This window comes from Apus apus, chromosome 1, assembly GCF_020740795.1.
Source record: "Apus apus isolate bApuApu2 chromosome 1, bApuApu2.pri.cur, whole genome shotgun sequence".
In the NCBI taxonomy this organism is placed as follows: domain Eukaryota; kingdom Metazoa; phylum Chordata; class Aves; order Apodiformes; family Apodidae; genus Apus; species Apus apus.
The window spans coordinates 88,537,681-88,559,229 of NC_067282.1; the positions used below are offsets into that span (position 1 = coordinate 88,537,681).

Genomic DNA, 21,549 nt, shown 5'->3' on the forward strand with positions numbered 1-21,549 from the left:
AGGGAGGGCTATCTCCACAGCTACCTAACTGGAGACTCCTCTCTCTGTTGGTAGTGTTCAGTTACAGCCCTACTCCAGTCATTTCAAGGACTAAACATCCCCCACTTTAGTCAGTCATGTTTCTATTTCACAGAAGAATTAATTAGGACAGCCAGTCTAAGGTCCATTTCAAACTGTTGCTCTTTCCTTCTGTCTTGATGGTGTCTGTAGGGGCAGCTATCCCTCCCAGGAAGTTGAAACTGGAGAAACTAGTGTATTTGCCTAGTGTCACTGCATGCTGAGTAGAGCCATCAGTGTCCTAGGAGCACTGGGGTTACCCTGAGAACTCATTTGGTTCAACTTGTTTCTTTCTAGGAAAGTGTTAGGGATGAAATCTGAGAAAATAAGCTCAAAATAATCTCCACCCCCCAGAGAAAAGCATCATAATACATCTGAATCCACCTTGAGAACAGAAATCTGATTCCAAGATGGAGGGCCATTGATAGCTGACACAGGGGTAAAACCAGCTGCATGCTAGAAGGAAGGAATTTGCAATTCTTGAAGTTCACTGGATGCATTTATTATTGTGTTTGTAACCAGCCAAGTGTTTTGCTTGTGTAAGATGGTGTATGAAGCTGATTGCGGCATTATACTTTAAAAGGCCATAAAAATACAACAAAATACATGCTATCCTAAAATGCCTTGACACCATCATAAAGCTATTCCACTGTGATTCTCCCTAGCTTTTGACTTTTTTGGTGCTCTTTAGGCAGATATATAAACTGATAGACTTATTTTATCTGTTGACTTTACATTGTTAGCTGGAGAATTTACAGTGCCATTCTTTATGGAAAGAATTGAGTCTATAATAGTAAAATGAAACAGTTGTAAGTCCTTAAAAAAATCCTTACCTTAACTAGCCAGTGCTCATTTCTATTGGCCCTCAGTTCTTATTTTCTTTCCTTTTTTTTTCAGAAATGGGTGTGGAGTTGGAAGAATGAAGTTTAGGCATTAAAATGTACATTCCAGCATTATTTGTGCTGACCTGACTACAAGATTAGGGTTAGAAAAGCCTGTATAATTATCTACAAACATCCAAGAGCTATAGACAAGAACCCCAGTTTGTTGCTTTTAGCTATCGATAGTGCTAATTCCAGCACTGCTAATAATGTTGCAAAATAAAGATCCCCCAGAAAGGAAGTTATGGCATATTTGTTCCTAACCTATGACTTTAGAGAAGTCCTAATACTTCAGGTTTTAAAAATTAATAAAGTAGAGCTGAAGTGAAAATAATACTTTGAAGATGGGAATGAAACAAACCCTTCCCTTTTCATCTTTCCCCAGTGATTTGCAGGCAAACAAAACCCCAGGCCACTTCCGAAGTTCCATAATTGCATTGAATTCCTTGTTAATTGGGACTTTCTCTTGCTATTGAGTTCTTTCTTGAATAATGTCGCCTTTATAATTATTTGTGTGCAGACAATAAATGTAGAGATGTAATAGGATGGAAGCTGTGGCTCCATGTAATGGTATTCAGCCCTTACCTCCCATTGAAATCAATACCTTTGCAAATCTCATTATAAGTGACTTAAAATTAATATGCATAAAATAGGATTACTATTAAATGTTTAAAGGGTAAAAAGAGAATAACAACACAGTTCTCTGAAAAGGGACTGTAAAACTGTATCTTTAGATTTTCATTACTGCCTCGGTACCTTGATACTTTTTGTATTATATCATACGAGCTTGGTTTGAAAATACAAAATTGGTGACTGTGTCTTGCAGACTCTGCAAACTAGAAGGGAAATGTGCTTCATTTCCTGCTTGGACTTTATGTCATGTATAAAAGTCCTGTCTTCCCCCATCAGACTTTTCATTATGCCTGTTCCTCCAGTGAGAATGAGAATAATACTTGTTTGTGATATACTAGAAGGTAAGAAATCTAAGTTGATTTCTCATAATACAGAGAGAAGTGAAATAAGGAAGGCTGAGAGTTAGTTTTTGTTCTGAAAGAGGCTGTGACATAATTACTGAAGGAAGTGGAGCTGCTGATGCAAAATGTGCCTTTTTTTTCCCTGAGCAGAGTCATATGTTCAGAGCTTTTGACTGGTACAGGAGTACTGGCAACAATGCCTGCATCAGCAGGGATACGTGTCCATGACCACTCTGAGACATGGCCAAGATGACCAAATTGCATCTTGTCTGTCATTAACCCGGTTTATGGATTAATGCTTGTTTTCTGACTGGTTTGTTGGGCACTGCTGTCTCATGTGAACGGAGGAGGTGATAGAACTGTCTTTCTGTGTTATCAAAGTCTTTTTAAGAGTCTTTCATTGGCATCATATGACACTTCCCCTTAAATGACTTCATTTCCAGAGTCTAGGACTGAAACTATATTAATCAGTTTCCTTGTGGTCAACAGGTATTTAGTGAAACACTAACAAACAACCTTTCTGTCATGCTGGTTTGCAGAAATCATATTATGCTATCCATTATTCACTGATCTCAAGGAGGTCCATCTACATGTTCCAGCACCAGAGCTGGTGGCTGTGGGTGACAGCTATCATGTTACAGAACAGAATTTCTGAAGATATTGTGTGTTCCTAACACCTCAAATAGACAGTTACTCATCAAGAAAACCTGCATTATAACATTATTGAAGTGGTAAACCAGTTAAGTCAAACAGCACTAGAAAATGTGCTGTGGCAATCTTCCCTTACTTGGTAACACACACTTTTTTCTTCTTCTTTTTTTTTTTCCCCTCCATCCTGTCCTCAATCTACACTGATTGCATGGGCCATCTCTGAAGGTGTAAGTAAGCAAGAGTTCTGTTCAGAAACAGAAACTGGAAAGTATCTGATGACTTAGACCATCTCAGGACAAGAAAAAGGAGTCTAATGACAAAGTTGATTACAGCTCTGGACAATAAAATTAAATTCTCTGAGTTATTGCACACATCAATGTGTGAAATGTGTTGCATCAAGTTTTTAGAGATAGTCAGCAATTGTGTGTTTCCCATTTTTATAACCTCGGTTTGTCACCTGTTTCACAAAAATGCTTGGTATTTATGTCTGCAACTTCAGTTGTAGTGAGCAGTACCTTGAATGTGTGAAGTACTGTGAAATGCTGAGTCCTCTGAAAAAAAGGAGTCTCTGTGACCCAAATTAAGTATTCACTTTTCAGCTTGATCGTCTCTTAGCACCAAGGAATAAATCTGGAAAAATGCTATTCCTCTAAAAATATTCAGTGAACTTGAGTTGCACAGTGTTTGCAACATAGTCAAAGCAATCATGATTAGAGTATATGGACCATACGAAACTACTGTGTTTTTTCTGTCAGGATTTAACTACTACACCATGAATGTCACTCCAGTCCACATGTTAAGTAATGAAATTAACACAAAGGTTGTGCTCGAACTCTTTGAATGTCTGTTTGTACAAAGACTGAAGAAGAGTTCCCATGGAAGAATACTATGTGACTAAGCAATTAGCAACTGTAGCATGTGCCATACTCATTGCAGAAATGAAAGGTGCACAGACAAGCTAACATTCCACATTTTCTGGTATTTATATTAATCGTGTTACTGTCTTAATAATGTTATTTTCATGCTTTTTTTATGTGAAATAGTATAGAAAGTAAACAAACTCTGTGTATTCAAATGCCCTGAAAGACACATAATCCTGCCACACAGGACTCTTGTGAGAAAACAGTGACCTAATAGATATTAAGAAGCTTTTTGTTTAGTATGATCTTGCTGCTTATAATTTCTATTAGTAGTGAGCACTTGATACTAATTTCTTGTGAAAAATATGAGATAAATAAATTATGATTAAGCATCTTTTGATTTATGTTTATTTTATTTTTTCATTTACAGATTTCTTTTACAATGCATTCTGCTCAGACCAGTGAATTTTGTTTAACTGACCAGGTAAGTAAATATGCATAGACACAGTGTTTTCATAAAAATGTTTTCCACTCATTAGGAAAAATAACTGAGAGATTGGTGTTCTGTGTTATTGCAGAAAAATTGCGAAACCTATTATAAATATGCTCAAAACAGTGTAGCCAGTTTGTAATTTAGAAAATCTGTTCAAATTTCTGGGGTTCTGTAATTTTCAATTGGAAAAGTTTATTTTCCAGATGTGCTTAATTTTATTCTTTCTCTCCCTTTTTCTTTTCTCTTGTTGTCCTAGTTTCCTCACACTTTGCATTGCTATTAGTGTGTTTTTAAAGCCTTACAAGCTGAGCTTTTTTCTTTTACTGGGTACTATCAGTCTCCCTCTACCTACCAGGGTCTGGATACTGCAAACAGGACTGTCTGATGAGAACTCCAGTGATGGCGTTTTAACACCACATGTTGGTACAGCAACACTAGAACAGCTGTTGGGAAGTGGAGATGGCTTTGGAAATTTATAAACATAATTTCTGTAGATCTGAAGTTAACAAAATAAAATTATGAAATAATGAAATTGCAGTTCATTATCTGGTTTGCTGAGTACCAAAACATCAAGACAAAGCACAAATTTGCAGTCTTACTGTTCGTAAGTTGGTAGGCTGGCTTGTAGGCTTTTACCTTTGGAATTACAGTTTGGTTGGCTGTTGTATGCTGTAGGTACAGTTTGCAGAAAACACTTTTTTGGCCATCTCTCTAACTGTTATGGATCTTAATGATGGAAAAAGGTGGGAAAAATTAATTAAAGATACTGTTCTTTATGGAATATTTTGTTCATAGTATACAGATATGGTTTATCTTATTTTGGAAGTTCCTGTGCCTTTCAATAGACTAAACTTAGCCCTGGTTAAAGTAACTAAATTTAAAAAATAAATAAATAAAATAAGAGCATAGTGTTCCTATTTAAGTCTTCTTGTTCCATGTTGAATTGTTCCATAGCTCTAACCCTTTATCAGTATTTGTTAACTTCATCTTTATTTTACATGAGGTAGTCTGTTACCATCGTCTCATCATTCTAACTTCTTATCACTGGGCTTTTACTGTGGTGCTGCGGATACCTAAAAAGCTTTCTTGATCTCAGTTCACCAAGGATAAATTTCTTCTTTTTGGATCTTTTCCTGAAAATTATTTTCAAACCCACTGTTCCCAAAAACCTTTTTTTCCTTTAGAAAACAGGTGTAGGCTTCAGCTAGTGCTGTCTTTTGGAAATCAGACTATCTTAGTTTGATACTCCTTTCTTTGTATGCATTCTGTACACTTCCATGAATTAATTGGATCCCACCTTATGAACATGTCTGTGATGGGCTAAGGGGTTTGGTTGATGTGTGTAGATGGGCAGCTCAACATGGAGGACAGTAATGATCTTTTCTACTCGTAATGAAATAGGAGCTGATTTTGCATATTTCACATCTCTCTACTAACTTAAAACATGAATCAAAGTATTTTCAAGATTATGAATGTTTTTCATGAGTCCTCTATTCTGTTGGTGTTTGAGGGGTAGGATGCTGTAAGCCCGAATGACTGCCTAGTGACTGTGAGAAAATGCAACATGAAAATGGTAATTTTTAATTCCTTCATTTTAAATCTACGTTTCATGCACTTGTGTGCTACTGTTGACATCTAGTATTTTCATTACAAGGAGTGAATTTGGGGTCTATATGAAATAGCTCTAAGCAGCTACTGTGGGGAAAATATTTTTAAAACCAGAAGAGCTCTGGTAAGTGGCATGGAATTTAATTCAGTTGTTTTTTGTACTTCAGCAGTATTTGAATCTCTTTGGAATGTTCAGAAATTTTAGCAAATTTGGATTATTATAGCACATCAAGTTGCTGGCAAACATAGAGCACATTTTAAGAAACTTTCACTGGGAGCAGTTTGAAGCCCCCATACTCCAAGAGGAGATGGTTAATGACCTGCTGCAGCACTTAGACACTCCAAAGTGTATGGAACCAGATGAGATACACTCAAGGGTATTGAGGAAGCTGGCAGAAATGCTCAACAAGCCAGTTCCCATCATTTACCAGCAGTTCTGGCTAAGCAGGGAGATTCCAGTTGAGTGGAGATTGGCCAATGTGACCCCTATCTACAAGAGGGGTCAGAAGGCAAATCCAGGGAACTACAGAACAGTCGGACCTCAGTGCTGGGGAAGGTTATGGAGCAGATCATCTTGAGTGCCATTATGCAGCATGTGCAGGACAAGCAGGCGATCAGGCCTGATCAGCATGAAAGGTTCATGAAAGGCAGGTCCTGCCTGATAAACCTGGCCTCCTTCTATGACAAGGTGACCCACTTAGTGGATGAGGGAAAGGCTGTGGATGTTGTTGACCTGAACCTTAGTAAGGCCTTTGACACTGTTTCCCAAAGCATTCTACTGGAAAAACTGGATAACTAGGGCTTAAACTGGTGTACACTTTACTGGAAAAAAAATGGCTGAATGGCCAGGCTCAAAGTGTTATGGTGAATGGAGTTAAAACCAGTTGGTTGCCAGTCACAAGCGGTGCTCCCCGGGTCTCAGTGTTTGTGCCAGTTCAGTTTAATATCTTTATCAAGGATCTGGATGAGGAGATCGAGTGCACCCTCAGTAAATTTGCTGACAGTTCTAAATTGGGTAGGAGTGTTGATCTGCCTGAGGGTAGGAGGTCTCTACAGTGGAACTGAGACACTCTGAGACCAATTCTAAGAGGTTCAACAAGGCCAAGTTCCAGGTCCTGCACTTGGGTCACAACAACCCCATGCAACGCTGCAGGTTTTGGGAAGAGTGGCTGGAAAGCTGCCCACAGGAGAAGGACCTCAGGATGTTGATCGACAGCCAGCTGAACATGAGTCAGCAGTGTGCCCAGGTGGCCAAGAAGGTCAATGGCATCCTGGTTTGTATCAGAAATCGCATGGCCAGCAGGGCTAGGAAAGTGATTATCCCCCTGTACTTGCCACTGGTGAGGCTGCACATGTTCAGTTTTGGGCCCCTCACTAGAAGAAGGACACTGAGGTGCTGGAGCAAGTCCAGAGAAGAGCAAAGAACCTAGTGAAGGGTCTGGAGAACAAGTCACATGAGTGGGGGCTGAGGGAACTGAGGATGTTTAGTCTGGAGGACAGGAGGCTGAGGGGAGACCTTGTGGCTCCCTACAGGTATCCAAAAGGAGGTTGTAGTGAGGTGGGGGTTGTTGTCTTCTCACTAATAACAAGTGATAGGACAAGAGAAAATGGTCTCAAGTTGCACAAGGGGAAGTTTATATTATATACTAGAAGAAATTTCTTCACTGAGAGTGATAAAACAGTGGAATTGGCTGCCCATGGAGTTGGTTGAATCACCTTCCCTGGAGGTGTTTAAAAGACATATAGGTGTGGTTTAAGCACTTGAGTTGGTAGAGTTAGGTTATGGCTGGACTCAATGACCTAAAAGGTCTTATCCAACCAGAAAAATTCTGTGATTCTGTGAAAATCAGATTTGCTGTTTTCTCACAGCAAATCCGTTTGCCAGTGTTAAGCTCAAAAAAAAAGCACAGGATTCAGCTAATCACTCTCCTCCCAGGTTTCAGATACATACAGAGATCTGCTCACAAACAAACTATAAACCAAAAGATACACAAACTTGAATAAAATAAACCAATGACTGTCTATTAATTGTGTTTCACTTAAACCTCCTCTGAAATACTTAGTCCTGCCTCTCTCAGAGACCCAGTACTGGACATACTGAGCTTAGGTTTCATTCCATGTGGCAGTTTTTATATTATTATTTTGAAGTCTAGGCTGGTATAAAACTATGTGTTTTTTTCTGTGCACTGGAGTGAGCTTTCTACAGAATCAATTCAGATGAAATAATTTTAGTTTGCCTCTGAATTATTAACAACCAGAAAAAAAAACAAAAGCAGATTCTTGATTAAGTGTTGGGGTTTGCATGCATCCGTACTCTGAATTCCATGTATCCCTGTGTGAGTCCAAAATATCTTTTAAAAGGCAGTATTGTTATTAAAATAGCACAATTTCATTAATGTGCTAATAGTTTTCACTGTTTAAAATAATTTAATTTAATTTCTCATAATGCTCAACAGCAAATAATTGCTTTTCTGGGCCCTTTGTTTTAATCTATGACAAAAATATATGCATGTGTACATTCAGAAAAAGGCCTTAAATGAAGCAATTTTTTAGAAGAACTGTTCATTTTTTAGCTTGAGTGTGCAACAATATGAAGGACATTAGTACAAGTGATTGTAAAAGGGATGCCTGTGAATCTCACTATGACATGGCATTTCAGTTTGTCATGAGGGTATTTCTCTTCAGTTTCTGTCAGTATTGGAAGCCCCCAGAATATCCATTAATTTGTTGATCAAGTTTCATTTGCAATATTTTTATTGAAGTAGTCCTAAATTCACTGCCATTTCCCCTTCTTATGTACTAATAGCTAGTGGTCAGCTATGCTAATTCCTGTGGTTGACTTGGATGGCAAATCTCTCCAAGTTTTTCCTACTCTGGAATTACTTTCTTCAGGGAGATAGCACATGTATCTGCCTTTGCCCAGCAGGAGGTTATAATCAGAAGTTCTCTCTCGCTTTGATCGCTCACTTTGTGCATGCTGGGTCGGATGCTGTGCCCACACAGTTAAAACACTACTTTAGTAATGGTAGATCAAACCCTTCTTGTGCAGATTTCACTTTGGTAGGGAAAGGAGCTGTCTCTGAAAAATAAAAGCAGTGTGTGCTACAGTCATCAAGAGAGCTGATTAGAGAAGGGACATCCAGCCTTCATTAGCAGATTGGCAGTGTGGTCCCGGCCAAGTGGAAGTGAGGATCCAAAACCCTGTCTCCTTTCAAGTAGCCATTCCACTAAGCATTCTCTTTGTCTTTCCTAAAGGAAAATATGAATTTTCGTGATATTTTGAAATTAAATCCAAGCCTGGGAACACTGGGTTCTTATGTATGTGGAAGACACAGCATCTCTTTCTTTGCTATGTCTGTAGACCTAGGAAAGGCTAGCCATATAGAGCCTCAAGCTTACGAACCAATTATAATATTTTTAATATTCTTTCTGGAAAGCTCGCATACTAAGTGGTTAGCATATACATATATAGACTGCAAATCTTGAAGCATAAGCCAGAAAGTCCTTGTTTTCAGACCAGATGGATTTTGACAGATCTTTGTACCAGTACAGGAGGCCACTTGCAGTGTCAGGCTCTCAGTAAACCTGGTGACTCTTTTCTTCTGCTGTCCACCTTGCAGAGTTTGCTAATTTCATTAATGCTTCAGCAGTAGGACATACGAAAAAACTCCTCCTTTCATGCTCTCTTTAATTTTGTGGCATTCATAGTTACAGAAGATGTTTTCAAAGATTTATTCTAACTTCAGATTCTTGGGTATTTCCAGCAGTGTTTATGAAGACAGGAATATCCAAGAATCAAAAGTAAGAACCATGTTTTTGTTGGTTTTTTTTAAATTCCTTAAATCTCATAATGTATGCAATATTCTTACAACTGCTACTACAAGGATAAGGAAGCCTGAAAAAATAATTTCATATCTTATTATTCTAAATTTAAACAATTTTAATGCAAGTATTTAAGGCAATTACCTCTTAGGCCTTTGCTCTTCGTTTGACATTTTCTTATTTTTATAAGGAATTATCAGACTATGTGAGTATTTCAGAAGAAACATCTCACTAATTTGATTCTGTAGAGCTTCACAGTTACTTTTTAAAATTGATCAGACATGTAAGACTAGGATAGTGCACCTAAAATATTTTTTCACAAATACCTCTAGACATTATTATGTTGGAAGCTACAGGAGCTGTGAACTAAAAGCCTCATCTTGCAACAGCAGAACTATAACTATTGTGGCTCTGAGATTTTCTCAAGATGAATAACTGGATGAGATACTAACTTGCTTCATGTTTTACAGTATATTTAAAAGTATCATATGTCCAAAGGTTCAGTTTTAAATATTTTTTTCTAGAACATTTAAGGGAAATTTCATCTGAATATACCAGAAGTATCATTTTTATTTTGAACTGGTATCTTCAGGAAGTTATTTTTATTGCTGTATCTTTTATGTCTGAAGTTATTTGCTTAGTATTCCTAATATATAGACAAAATGAACAGCTGTTTTACAATTGTTGTATGATTTCTCAATAGTTTCATTTTTCTAACCCTCTCTGGGGATAGTTTTTATGCACTATTGACTATTTTGTTTTCTGATCTACTGGAAGGCAACTAAGGAAATAATCAGGAAGAAAACTGTGGAAATGATGAGAAGGAAAAAATTGCTAAAAATGAGTTAAAATATTTTCCAACCTTTTTACATCTGCCCAACTTGAAACACCAGCAGCTATAATAAATTAAAGAAGTTAAATTCTGTTTTAAGACAGTAGTATTTTCTAAAGTTTTTTTTATCCTGTTAACTCACAATGGTTTTAAAATGAAACAAACCAAAAAGCTTTTTAGCAAGCATGTCTAATTCTTGAATAGAAGCTATGCTGTAAAGAAATTATGGTCTAAGAAAATTACTTATGTTACAAAGTGAAGCATATGAAAGCTAGGAAATGGCATATTTACAGGTCTAAATCTGTTCCCCATGTATCACTTTGAAGACTGAATGTGGCAGTGGCCTGCTAGAAAATGACGGTTCTTGAATGCATACTCATAGGTATGTCTTATTCTCCTTAAGACTCAGTGATCATAATGTTTTCTTCATACTTTTAAGAGTAAACATCATAGAAACCTTAGCTGTTGCCAAATGTTATTGCCTTTAAGGGTGTCTCATGCAGTATAAGAAAAACATCATGTTTTTGTCAGCTTGGGCTCATAGGATCTGTGGTGCAATTCTTGCTTTCCACTGCAGATGGGCATCAAACTCAGTTCCGGGATGCCACCACCTAATAGAAAAGACTTTGTTCACATTCATAATGAGACCAGACACATAGAGCTTTGTGGTTTGGTTTTGTTTGTTTGTTTGTTTGTTTGTGTTTTTTTTCTATTTCTACTGAATAAGAATCATAATCTTTTTAAAATGGAAAAAAAATTACAGCCAACATTTCACATGTATCTGATTATGTACTTCTTAGGGAAAAGTGAGAAAACCAGAATGGAACAGGTAGAAAATGGAAGTATATAACACCAAGGAATACAGACATGTACAAAGCATATGCTGTGATTCATAGTTGTTCATCACTGAGATTTTTTGTTTGTTTTTACATTTCTTGGTCCTATTTCTAATTTGTTCTGTATGCCCTTCTTTCTCAGCTCTGTTGCAGGTTGTTCATGGACTCTTAGTATGTACATATTTGTGTGTGGGCTTCTGATACTTATAAAACAGGCATTATCCAGGGAAGAATACCTAAACAATGTATGTGGGGAAGCACGAAAGGTGTGTTGGAACTTTTCTTTATGTTGCAGGACATTGTTTTCTATGACATGACTTGTTTGGGGGCTTTCTCTTTTTCTCCACAAACTGGTGTTTCTTCACATCTGTCTGGGTTGTCTTACTTTTGAGCCACTTCCTTATCTGAAACTCCAAATGTCTGTGACAGAAAGATGCAAGTGTGCTAGGCTAGGCCCCTTGAATGTACAGATGCCAGATTTATTGGAGTGACACTGTAATATTAATATGTACACATTGCAATTTAAAGGATAATATTATGCAAATATTCCCAAGCATGACACATTAAAAGGTAGTTACATTTTAGACACATCCATTAATATTTTCCCTTGAATATCAAGTACTTCTTCCCACCTTATCATCTGTTCCATGTTTTCATTTGCTATGATGGTTAGGTGTCATAAGGCTGTCATAACCCTGTGAGTAGGCTTTTTGGTTGGTAGAATGTTGAACAATATGCATTTATATTGTGCTCAGCATTTTAAAAACAGATGATACATTTCAAACTGTGGCAAAAAGACATATTTTTAATAAGTATTTCTTCCTGTAAGGCAGATTCTGAATGGCTTTTGCCATTTCTTGCATGCAGTATTACTATGTTTTGCCCCTAAGCATTATATTAAAAAAATGCCTAATGGCTCATTACTAAGTCTGGCTTGCACTCCCACTTCAGACTTATGTTTATGTATGTGATGATGTGACTCACTTTGGAAACGAGTTAGTAATTCTAGGTGCTCAGGGTTTGATGGTGATGATATTTATCTCATAAGTCACCTAAACCACTGTTTTAATAGCATTGTTAAATAAGAACAGTAGATTTCTTTCTCCCTGGAATTTTATCAGCAAGTTAGCTCATACACCTATAATTACTTGCAGTGCATCTTTAAAACTTGCATTCTGCTGTTTCATTTTGAGAGAAAGTAGCCACTGTCATTTTATAAAAATATCAAGAATAGCTAAGCCATACCCTTCTTTTCTCCACCCCTGTCTGTCTCACTCAGATACATATTTTCTGTTCATCTTTTAGTTTGTGAACGTTTTCAGTTATGGACAACTAACCAAGCAGATGAATTGCCGAAGTGCATAAAGAGTCACAGTTCTTGGTGAATCTTGATAGCATTCAAAAGTCAATATTTTATTTTTTTTATCATGGCTGTCCATTAATACCATAGTACCTGTGACCTTAAGTACTGTGATTTCTTTTCCCCCATTTGAAAAAAATGACTGAAAAAACCTTCTTTGAGGAAAGCCTTTGCCAAGTTGATTTCTTCTTGTTGGTTAGATTCTGCAGAGGCTTTCTTTATGGGATTTCTTTATAGGGAAGCAGCTATGTATTTTCTTTCCAAGTCTTACTGAAGACTTGAAAACCTGCTCCCACTATAATAAGAATGATAATTTGCCTTTCTGGTGAGTAGTAAAAGGAAAGTCATTATCTCTCTGGGCATCTTCTAACTACAAAGGATAAGAGAGTCACATGAAGATTCATACGTTAAACATGCTTTACCAAACAGTTGAAACCACAGCTTCACCACTTGAAAATTTTACCAGTGAAGGTATTTATTTGTATCAGCAGTCTCATTGTTTTTAAGTATAGATTCAAAGTTTGGAGTTGTTTTACTGTCAAGTACTGTGTGTTATTCTTCATGTTCTATTCACAGGTACAGAAACTGTAATTCTAGGCTACAATTCATGTGCATTCATTTAGACGAATACTGTAAAAACCATTCTAGTTCATAAACACAACACTGACAAAAGGTATCAAATTAGGAAAGCTACTGTCAGTGAAGGACAGAAGACTTAGAGAGAATTACTCAGAGACTTAATAAATTAACCAACAGGCTTTGCTATAAGCCTGTACTAGTAATTCATGTAGTTGTAATGGGATTGTTATGAAAATATCATTGGCAAAATTACACTTATGTATGTTAACATTTGCAGTTTAAGAATGATTAACCATGGAATCATAGAATGAGTTTGTTTAAAAAAAAGAGTCTTTAAAAAATGATCTAGTTATGACACCCCTGCCATGGGCAGGGACACCTCCTACCAGACCAGGCTGCTCAAAGCCCCATCCAACCTGGCCTTAAACACTTCCAGGGAGAAGGCAGCCACAACTTCTCTGAGCAATCTGTTCCAGTGTCTCACCACCCTCATAGAAAATAATTTCTTCCTAATGTGTAACCTAAATCTACCCGCTTCCATTATAAAGCCATTATCCCTTGTCCTATTGCTACATGCTCCTGTAAAAAGTCCCTCCCCAGCTTTCCTGTAGGCCCCTTCAGGTATTGCAAGGCTGTTATAAGGTCTCCCTGGAGCCTTCTCTTCTCCAGGCTGAACAGCTCCAACTCTGTCAGCCTGCCTTCATAGGAGAGGTGCTCCAACCCTCTGATCATCTTCATGGCCTTCCTCTGGACTCACTCCAGCAGCTCTTTGTCCTTCCTGTGTTGGGGGATCCAGAAATGGGTCTTGAAAGTCTTCAGAGAAGGAGATTCCACAACCTCTCCGGGCAGTCTGTTCCAGTGCTCCATCACCCTCAGAGTAAAGAAATTTTTCCTTATGTTCAGGTGGAACTTCCTGTGTTGCAACTTGGTGCTGTTTCCCCTCGTCTTATCACAGGACAGCACTGAAAAGAGAGTGGCCCATTCTTGACATCCACTCTTCAGATATTTATACACATTAGTAAGGTCCTCTCATAGTCTTCTTTTCTCAAGACTAAACAGCCCCCGGTCTCTCAGTCTTTCCTTGTATGACAGGTGTTTCCATCCCTCAATTATCCTCACAGAGTAGAAGGGGAGAATCACCTACTTCAATCTGTTAAGAAGATAGATAGATGTTTGGGTTTTTGTTTTGTTTGTTTCTGGTTTTGGTTGGGTTTTTTTATGTCTTCTTACACACTTGAAATTATTTAATTTTATCTCTAAACTGAATAAAATGTATTTTATGGAACACTTAATTTTATAACGTTTCTCCATCCAAATTTGTTTCAAAGTTACTGCTCATGATCCTGCTCATTCCTCTAGCAAAAAGTGAAAATCAAAACCTACACTAGAAAAAGCACAAGTCTGAATAAAACCAAATAAAATTATTATTTTACAAGCAATTATAAGTCAGTTATGTAAGATTATTGCATTTATGTAAAAAAATTACTAGAAATATACATGAAGGTTATATTTAAAAATTTATTATTTGCAATAAAATGTTAATCATCTGATATCTTGATTTAGCAAAATATAAATTTTTTTTATTATACATCTGTTGAGGTTTCTGTGTTTGTAATCTAGTTAGGAAGTACGACTCTTCAGGGACTGATATGAGAAGTTACACACTGATAGAAGTCTTGTCCATTAAGTGCGTTTGATATTTTGAAGAGATAACAGCGAGAAGTATGGAAGTGTTTAGATTAGATTACATTCCAACAAGAAAAGGTAAACTGGAGTAAGAAGAAGAAAGCAGATGGATCTAAACGAAATAAAACATTTTGGCTAGGAGAAACTATGAAATACAGATAACATGTAAAGTAATTTTTTTATTATTTCTTTTTTTTCATACAGAACTTTAGCAGTAATGAAGAGATTAATTAAACATTATATTCAAATAAACAGTAGGCATCTGTGTGATTAAGTATTAGAATGGCAACTAAATATTCCTAAAAGTTGTACGGTATTATCAGTATAATAGACTTGATTATACAGAGTCAGAGAATTCATGTTAAACATGCTGTCATTTAAACAGTACATCATAAGGGTATTTCTGGAAAATAAGTTCCCTCAAAGCACAGAAACCAATATTGGGAAAGAAGATAAAAATGAACAATGAAAACACTTTATTCCATATAGGTAATTATACTACTTTTATCCTCAGTATCTACTTACTTTCTGGTGGTGGTGCATTAAACTGTGGGATTAGCATTTGTTGCTTTGTTCTCTGCTAGTGCATGATGTTTCTGGTAGACTTGGGGGAAGTAGGAATAGGAAAGCTGTGAAAACTTGCTTCAATGTTGACAAATTCTGAATGTGGAAATGTTAAATAAAAAAGAAGGAATGAGCAGTAATGGTGAAATGTTATCCAGTTAGGTGAAAGAGAACACATTTACTTGTCTTGGCTGAGACTGCAAAGACTTTTGGAAGCTAAGACTATTGGATTTTAATAAACCAAATAATTGATTTGGAAAGGAAAAAAAGTTTCCAAAATATAATATCCTTATAACCCTTCTGTGAGATTATTTCCAAGACAGAAGGAGTTTTAGAGAACCCCTCATTTGGTAGATGCTGCTGTGCCCAACAAGGATTGCTGGTACTTGAACAACCTACGACCTTATGTTCTAAATAAGCAATGCTGGAGAGATACCTAGAGAACCTGCATTCAGAATATACTCAAAGTGAGTATTTAAGGGAGAAGAGGCAAATGCAACTAAACTAAAAAAAAAACACAGGTGTTCAGTACATGGGAAAAAACCAAGATGCTTAAAATATAAAAACAGTCGGGGGCTGAGAGGCCTCTAAAAATAATGAAACACATGCTAAAAAACTGTAGAGTAAAAACATATCAAAGAACAATTTAAGGGACTTTATTAAATCTAAAAGGCATTTAGTAATATTTAAAAAACTTCCACAGTTCTGATGTCCTTTTGTGTCAGTTTCTGCAGGAAGGTCCAAGAAAACTGATTTAACGTAATTGTTTAATTTGGTTTACAAGTACTTAGTGATTAAGATTTATATTATGACTGACAATGTATACAAAAAACGATGCTAATTTTCTTTTTCATTATTAGTCACTTCCAGGACATTGCCATTACTTTTAACAGCAAAGCAGTACTTTTGCTTATTTATTTAGATTGCTGGGGCAACCCTGGCTGTTGAATAGGTATAGAAATATCCATTTATGTCCTGAACAAGAAAGATCGCTGATACCATTGAAGACAGATGAAAGTGGACAAATGGGGAGGGAGTAGTAGGCATGAAATAAGTGGGCACTATTCATGGTAAAAGCAACTTTTTGCCAGGCAGATAAGGATTAGATGATTCCCCCACATATATATATAGGAGGAGCCATTTAACTATTTATTCAAAATTGCTACAAGTTGCCAGTAGAAAGCAGGATGAGATAAACATCTGAAGTAGACAATGGAATATTGATGGGTGTTTTGGTTTATCTTAGTGTTCTGTGTTACTGTTGAGATAATATCAATAGATCTCAATAATGTATAGTTTTACTGTGCTAGTTTTTATGTTTACATAATTCAAACCAGTGTTTGCTATAGGTGGCTTTGTTTTCAAGACTTCTGTGCTCAACAAAGATCTGCATGTTTGCCTATGTTGTTATGGATAGTCGCCCTAATTTCAGTGAGAAGATTAATTGTATTAAAGGTGAATACAATTCTAAGAGTTTGCATGATAAAGGCCTAGAAAGGTTATGCAGATCTATTCATCTACCAGAGCATGAAAATAAAAGGTTCATCACTGGACATACTGGATAAAGGACATGGTTACTGCATGCTTTGTGCACAAGTTGCATAATAGTGCATCTATATTGTTCAAATTCATATAGAAAATTGTCAGTCCTTGTGGAAGTTTGTTTCTATTAAATTCACATTCCCATGTCTATTATTAATCCTCTGTGGACAGAACTAGATTCTGTTTGCAGAACTTAACTGCATTTTAACCAAGGGGATTGTTTTCTACATGTTGCATTCTGCTTCTGTCCTGCTTGGTAAAAGCTATCCAGAAATGCATTCCAGAAATCTGGTTGCTTAGTTTCATGCTTTGCAAGCATTGGTTACCATAGTGTTTTAGAAAAATACCTTTTCAAGAAGCAGATATGTAATCAAACATAGTCGACTGAAGCTCTGCTGAATTAACCATCTGTTAACAAATTGAAACTAATGTATTTGAAGATTAAATTATTAGTAACCTTTAATTTCCTGTTACAGTTGGAAAAATATAAAAAAGAGGGCATGAGAGTATCTTCAGAAGCATCCCTTCCCATGCCCTGAAGCTGCCTATATTTTGAATGTACCTGACTACGAATATCTTGCAAGAATGTTATAAACTGACCCTCCTCAGCAATCAAGTCTTTCTGGAAAGCAAACCAGCCAGCTCTCTCCACCTAGATTGAGCACATTTCTGTAGATAATCTGCCTCTCAGCGACTGGAACAATTAATGCCTTCTAGTTATTAAGCCAGGATTTGCCCAATAATGGTAAAAAAGTATTATATTCAGATTAGATCACTGTTGTTAAAAGATTGCTTGACATGTTGTTGTATTTAAAAACAAAAAAACAACAACAACAACAAAACAAGCAGGCAAAATCTCGTCTATGGTCCCAAAGAACTAGACATTATGAAACTTTAAAATAAAATCCCTTTAATGTCCTTAAGTCCATACAGCCTATGTACAAATGTACTAGTAGTTCAGAATTCCAGAAGGATGTTGAAACAGGACTGAAGTACTCTTGTCATAGAATCATAGAATCATAGAATGGTTTCGGTTGAAAGAGACCTCAAAGATCACCTAGTTCCAACCCCCCTGCCATGGGCAAGGACACCTACCACTGGACCAGGTTGCTCAAAATCCCATCCAACCTGTCTTTAAACACTTCCAGGGATGGGGCATCCACATCTTCCTTGGGCAACATGTTCCAGTGTCTCACCACCCCTATAGAAAAGAATTTCTTCATAATGTGTAGCTTTCTGGGCTGCAAACACACATTGCTGGCTCATACTGAATTTCACATCAACCAACACCCCCAAGTCCTTCATCTCAGGGCAGTTTTCAATCCATTCTCTGCCCAACTTGTACTTGTGCTTGGGATTGCCCCAACCCATTTTCAGGACCTTGCACCTTGTCACAATTTGAAATAAAGGTCTCTGCCTATTAGTAGGAAAGATAAAAATGCCTTCTAGGTACATGACCCTCTTTGGTCCGCTGAAATCTCCTTTGTGCTGTTCAGGCATTTAGTATTGAAAATTTAAAACCAGTAACTGACAGACTATGCTATCTGCTTTTGTATAATGGTTCAGCATATGTCAGGTTCTCCAACAATCATTCTGTGCTGATTTATAGTATTCACCCTTTGTCTAACTCTGCAGCTTTGGCTGTCAAGTTTAAACTAGAGCCATCTCTTAAGCTCAAGTGTGTTTTCAGCCACACAGTGGTAATACTGATTGTGGTGCAACTGCTGTCTCCCCATCAAGAAGCAACTTGATGTTAAAATAAAATTCACAGTGATAGATATATTCACTGGGGCTGCAGACATGTAATATCATGGGATCCAACGAGCTGTCAAGTCACAAATCATATGAATTCATGCTTCATTATTAAGTCGGTGCATTGCTGAATACAGTTACTGAATATGTATGCAAAATGTTTGGTATTTATTTTGTACATAGCTCTCCAGGATTTTCTAAGAACATGCTCTTAATTAATTTGCCAAATAAAAACTTTGTGGTAATAATTCTTTCTTTCTTAGGAAAATTATAATTGCAAATGTTAATTTGGATAAAAATTTATAATTACCGAGTAACCAAGGATCTAGTAGCTAAGTGACTCAAACAATTGTGTGAAAGTTCATCTCTATGCTGAGTTGAGTGCCCTGTGTTGGTAAGCTGTGAAAAGCCACATGGAAGGAGGACTGGTTGTACACAGGATTATTACCAAAATGTGTAGGACAAAAACTAAAGAAAAGCTCTTATGTGATTGCACAATGTGATTTTCACACAGATCATGTGGAACTGTAATTTGATAAAGATTTTTATTCACGTATGCTCTAAATCTTCTGAAAAGCAAACTGATATAAATAGTAGTACTTTACTCAGAACATGAGTTTTCCATTATTCCTGTGAGTTATCTTGTTCAAACCGCACAATATCTCTTGTGTGAGGACAGCAACCAGCCTTTTGGTTAAGTTTGATTTAATCAGAAAATTCCAATTCATTGAAAAAAAAAAAAAACAAAACCAAACCTGCTTGCATTAGCATCACTTCATTTTAGAACAAAATATTGAAAAAGTGCATTGTGAAAGATCCTGCCTAGACATTTTCAACAGAGTTCATATTTGTGTTTTAAATAACTTCTCAGGCCTATAATCTATATTTTAAATATAAATAGTTCCCCTCCCCACAATTCAATAATCTGTAAATTATACATGTATGGTGGAAGCAGGAGTTAAGATCCAGAGTCCTCTCTCCCCTGCCTTTGATCACTCATAGCCTGCTCAATCTTCCGAGAAGGCTCTATCCCTTTGATCTCCTCTGCCTCCGACTCTATGTTGTTTAGGTTATCTGAGGATGTTGATTATTTTGAAGTGTACGTTTTATTCACAAGGTTATGAGAATTCAAACAAAAAAATTTGAAAATTTCAACATCTAGAATGAATATTTAAAACATTTAATGTACAAAATGTTAATGCTTCCAATATAAAATACTTTAAAAATCTAGATTTGAAGGTTTTTGCTGTTCAGAGTGAGATTATTTTGCAGACTCAAACATTGACAGTAGGGAAATTGAAAAGTGGGATGTAGAAAATGGTTTCCTACATAGTTTTCATACATTTTGCTTCATAATGAATTGATCCTTTAGTCTGCTGAATCAAAAGCACACTTTACATTTGGCTATAAAGCACATGTTCTTTCTTTTCAGATTAAGAGTTATGACCTGACCAGTTGTTTTTTAGCCAGCAGAACTCAACCTGCTATGAATGTAACCCAGCACAGGCCCCATGTTTTTGTAATTAGATTATCAAAATGTGTGGGTTGTGTTTGAATATGAGTACCTATATGCATGTCTGGAAAACATTTTGATGTTAAGGGAAGTGCTGTCCAGATTTGTAGCAATATAAGGACATAAAGATATATGTAACTTTCTTCCTGAAATAATTAAGAACAATTAAAAAATACTTATTTTCTCTCTTTGCCCTTTAGCAGTGAATTGTGCCATATTGAGGTGTGAGACTCTAGACAGTTATAGCAGCAAGGGGGTAGGTGACATCTACTGTGTATTCTACTGAAGCCTACTTTTGGCTCAAGGCAACTTAGCAAATGCTTCTCTTAAATAACATTGCATAAAATTTTGATTTCTGAGCAGCCAGATTTCATAGAAAGTCATATGGGAAAGGTATACAGTAAAAACATAAAAATTGTTTGGGGCTGATTGAGAAATTGGTAGTATGGAGAATGCCCTTGCACTCCTTTTTTATTGAGTTTATATTCAGGTCAAGAATGAGTCCTAGGAAAAATAAGTGGCCCTGGGGAACCCTTGCTACACAACCTGCTGGACAGTGGGGAGCAAGAAGCCATCTGCACTTTCCCCTGAGTTATGTTTGTGTCATCCCAAACCTATGAGAATTTTTCATTCTGAAGCTTGGATTGCTGTTGTGAAGTTATTCCCTACACCTCAATTGTGCAACTCAACTCAGAATTGCAGCATTTTTTGATGGGGAGCTTTGGGATATGAGAGTTGCACTGGAGGATATCTAGGCACTAAAAACTGCTACATCAGGAATAAATAAAACAATTTGTGCCTTCAATTCTGGGTATATTTGTCCTTGTCTTGAAGAGGTCTTAGGGAAAGAAGTTGATACTGCTTTATTTATCCCAAGTAGATGACATATAAGGAATTATTTGTTGTTTGCTTTCTTTGCTAGTTAATTTTCTGTGTTTACTGTCCTCCTACTCTAATGACCAGGAATGTGATCAAGGTATCTTAGAACCTTTAAAGGTCATCTAGTCCAGCCCCTCTGCAGTGCACAGGGCCCTTTTAAACTACATCAGGTCATTTAGAGCCTCGTCAAGCCTGACCTTGAATGTCTCTAGTAGGGATGAGGCTACCACCACCTTTCTGGGTAACCTGTTGTTAGTGTGACACTAGTGTGTCAAATTAGGAATTTCTTCCTAATATCCAATCTAAATCTACCCTGCTCTACTTTAATACTATTGCCCCTCATCCTATTGTTACATGCCCTTGTAAACAGTCCCTCTATGGCTTTCCTGTAGTCCACCTTCAGATACTAGAAGGCTGCTATAACGTCTCCCTGGAGTCTTCTCTTCTCCAGGCTGAACAACCCCAACCCTTTCAGCCTGTCTTTGTAGGAGAGGTGCTCCAGCCCTCTGATAATTTTTTTTGGCCCTTCTCTGGACTCGTTCTAACAGCTTCATGCCCCTGTTGTGTTGAGGGCTCCAGAACTAGACACAGTATTCCAGGTGGGGTCTCACAAGAACAGAACAGAGGGGCAGAATCACCTCCCTTGGCTTGCTGGCCACA

General features: G+C 37.0%; 1 protein-coding gene across 6 annotated transcripts in view; it reads left to right on the forward strand.

Annotated features, from left to right (window-relative positions):
• The window catches only part of LOC127388112 (uncharacterized), a 229,116-nt gene that overhangs the window by 163,611 nt on the left and 43,956 nt on the right, over positions 1-21,549 (forward strand). For 4 of the 6 annotated variants that reach the window (XR_007890312.1, XM_051627173.1, XM_051627216.1 and 1 more), the window contains one exon: positions 3,854-3,907. Coding sequence is in view for 5 of the 6 variants with exons in the window: in XM_051627173.1 (XP_051483133.1) it covers positions 3,854-3,907 (54 nt within the window). In the remaining variant the exon portion in view is untranslated. Of the gene's footprint in view, positions 1-3,853; positions 3,908-4,271; positions 4,327-17,221; positions 17,841-21,549 lie in introns of those variants that run through there. The other 2 variants (XM_051627193.1, XM_051627203.1) reach the window with 2 other exon arrangements.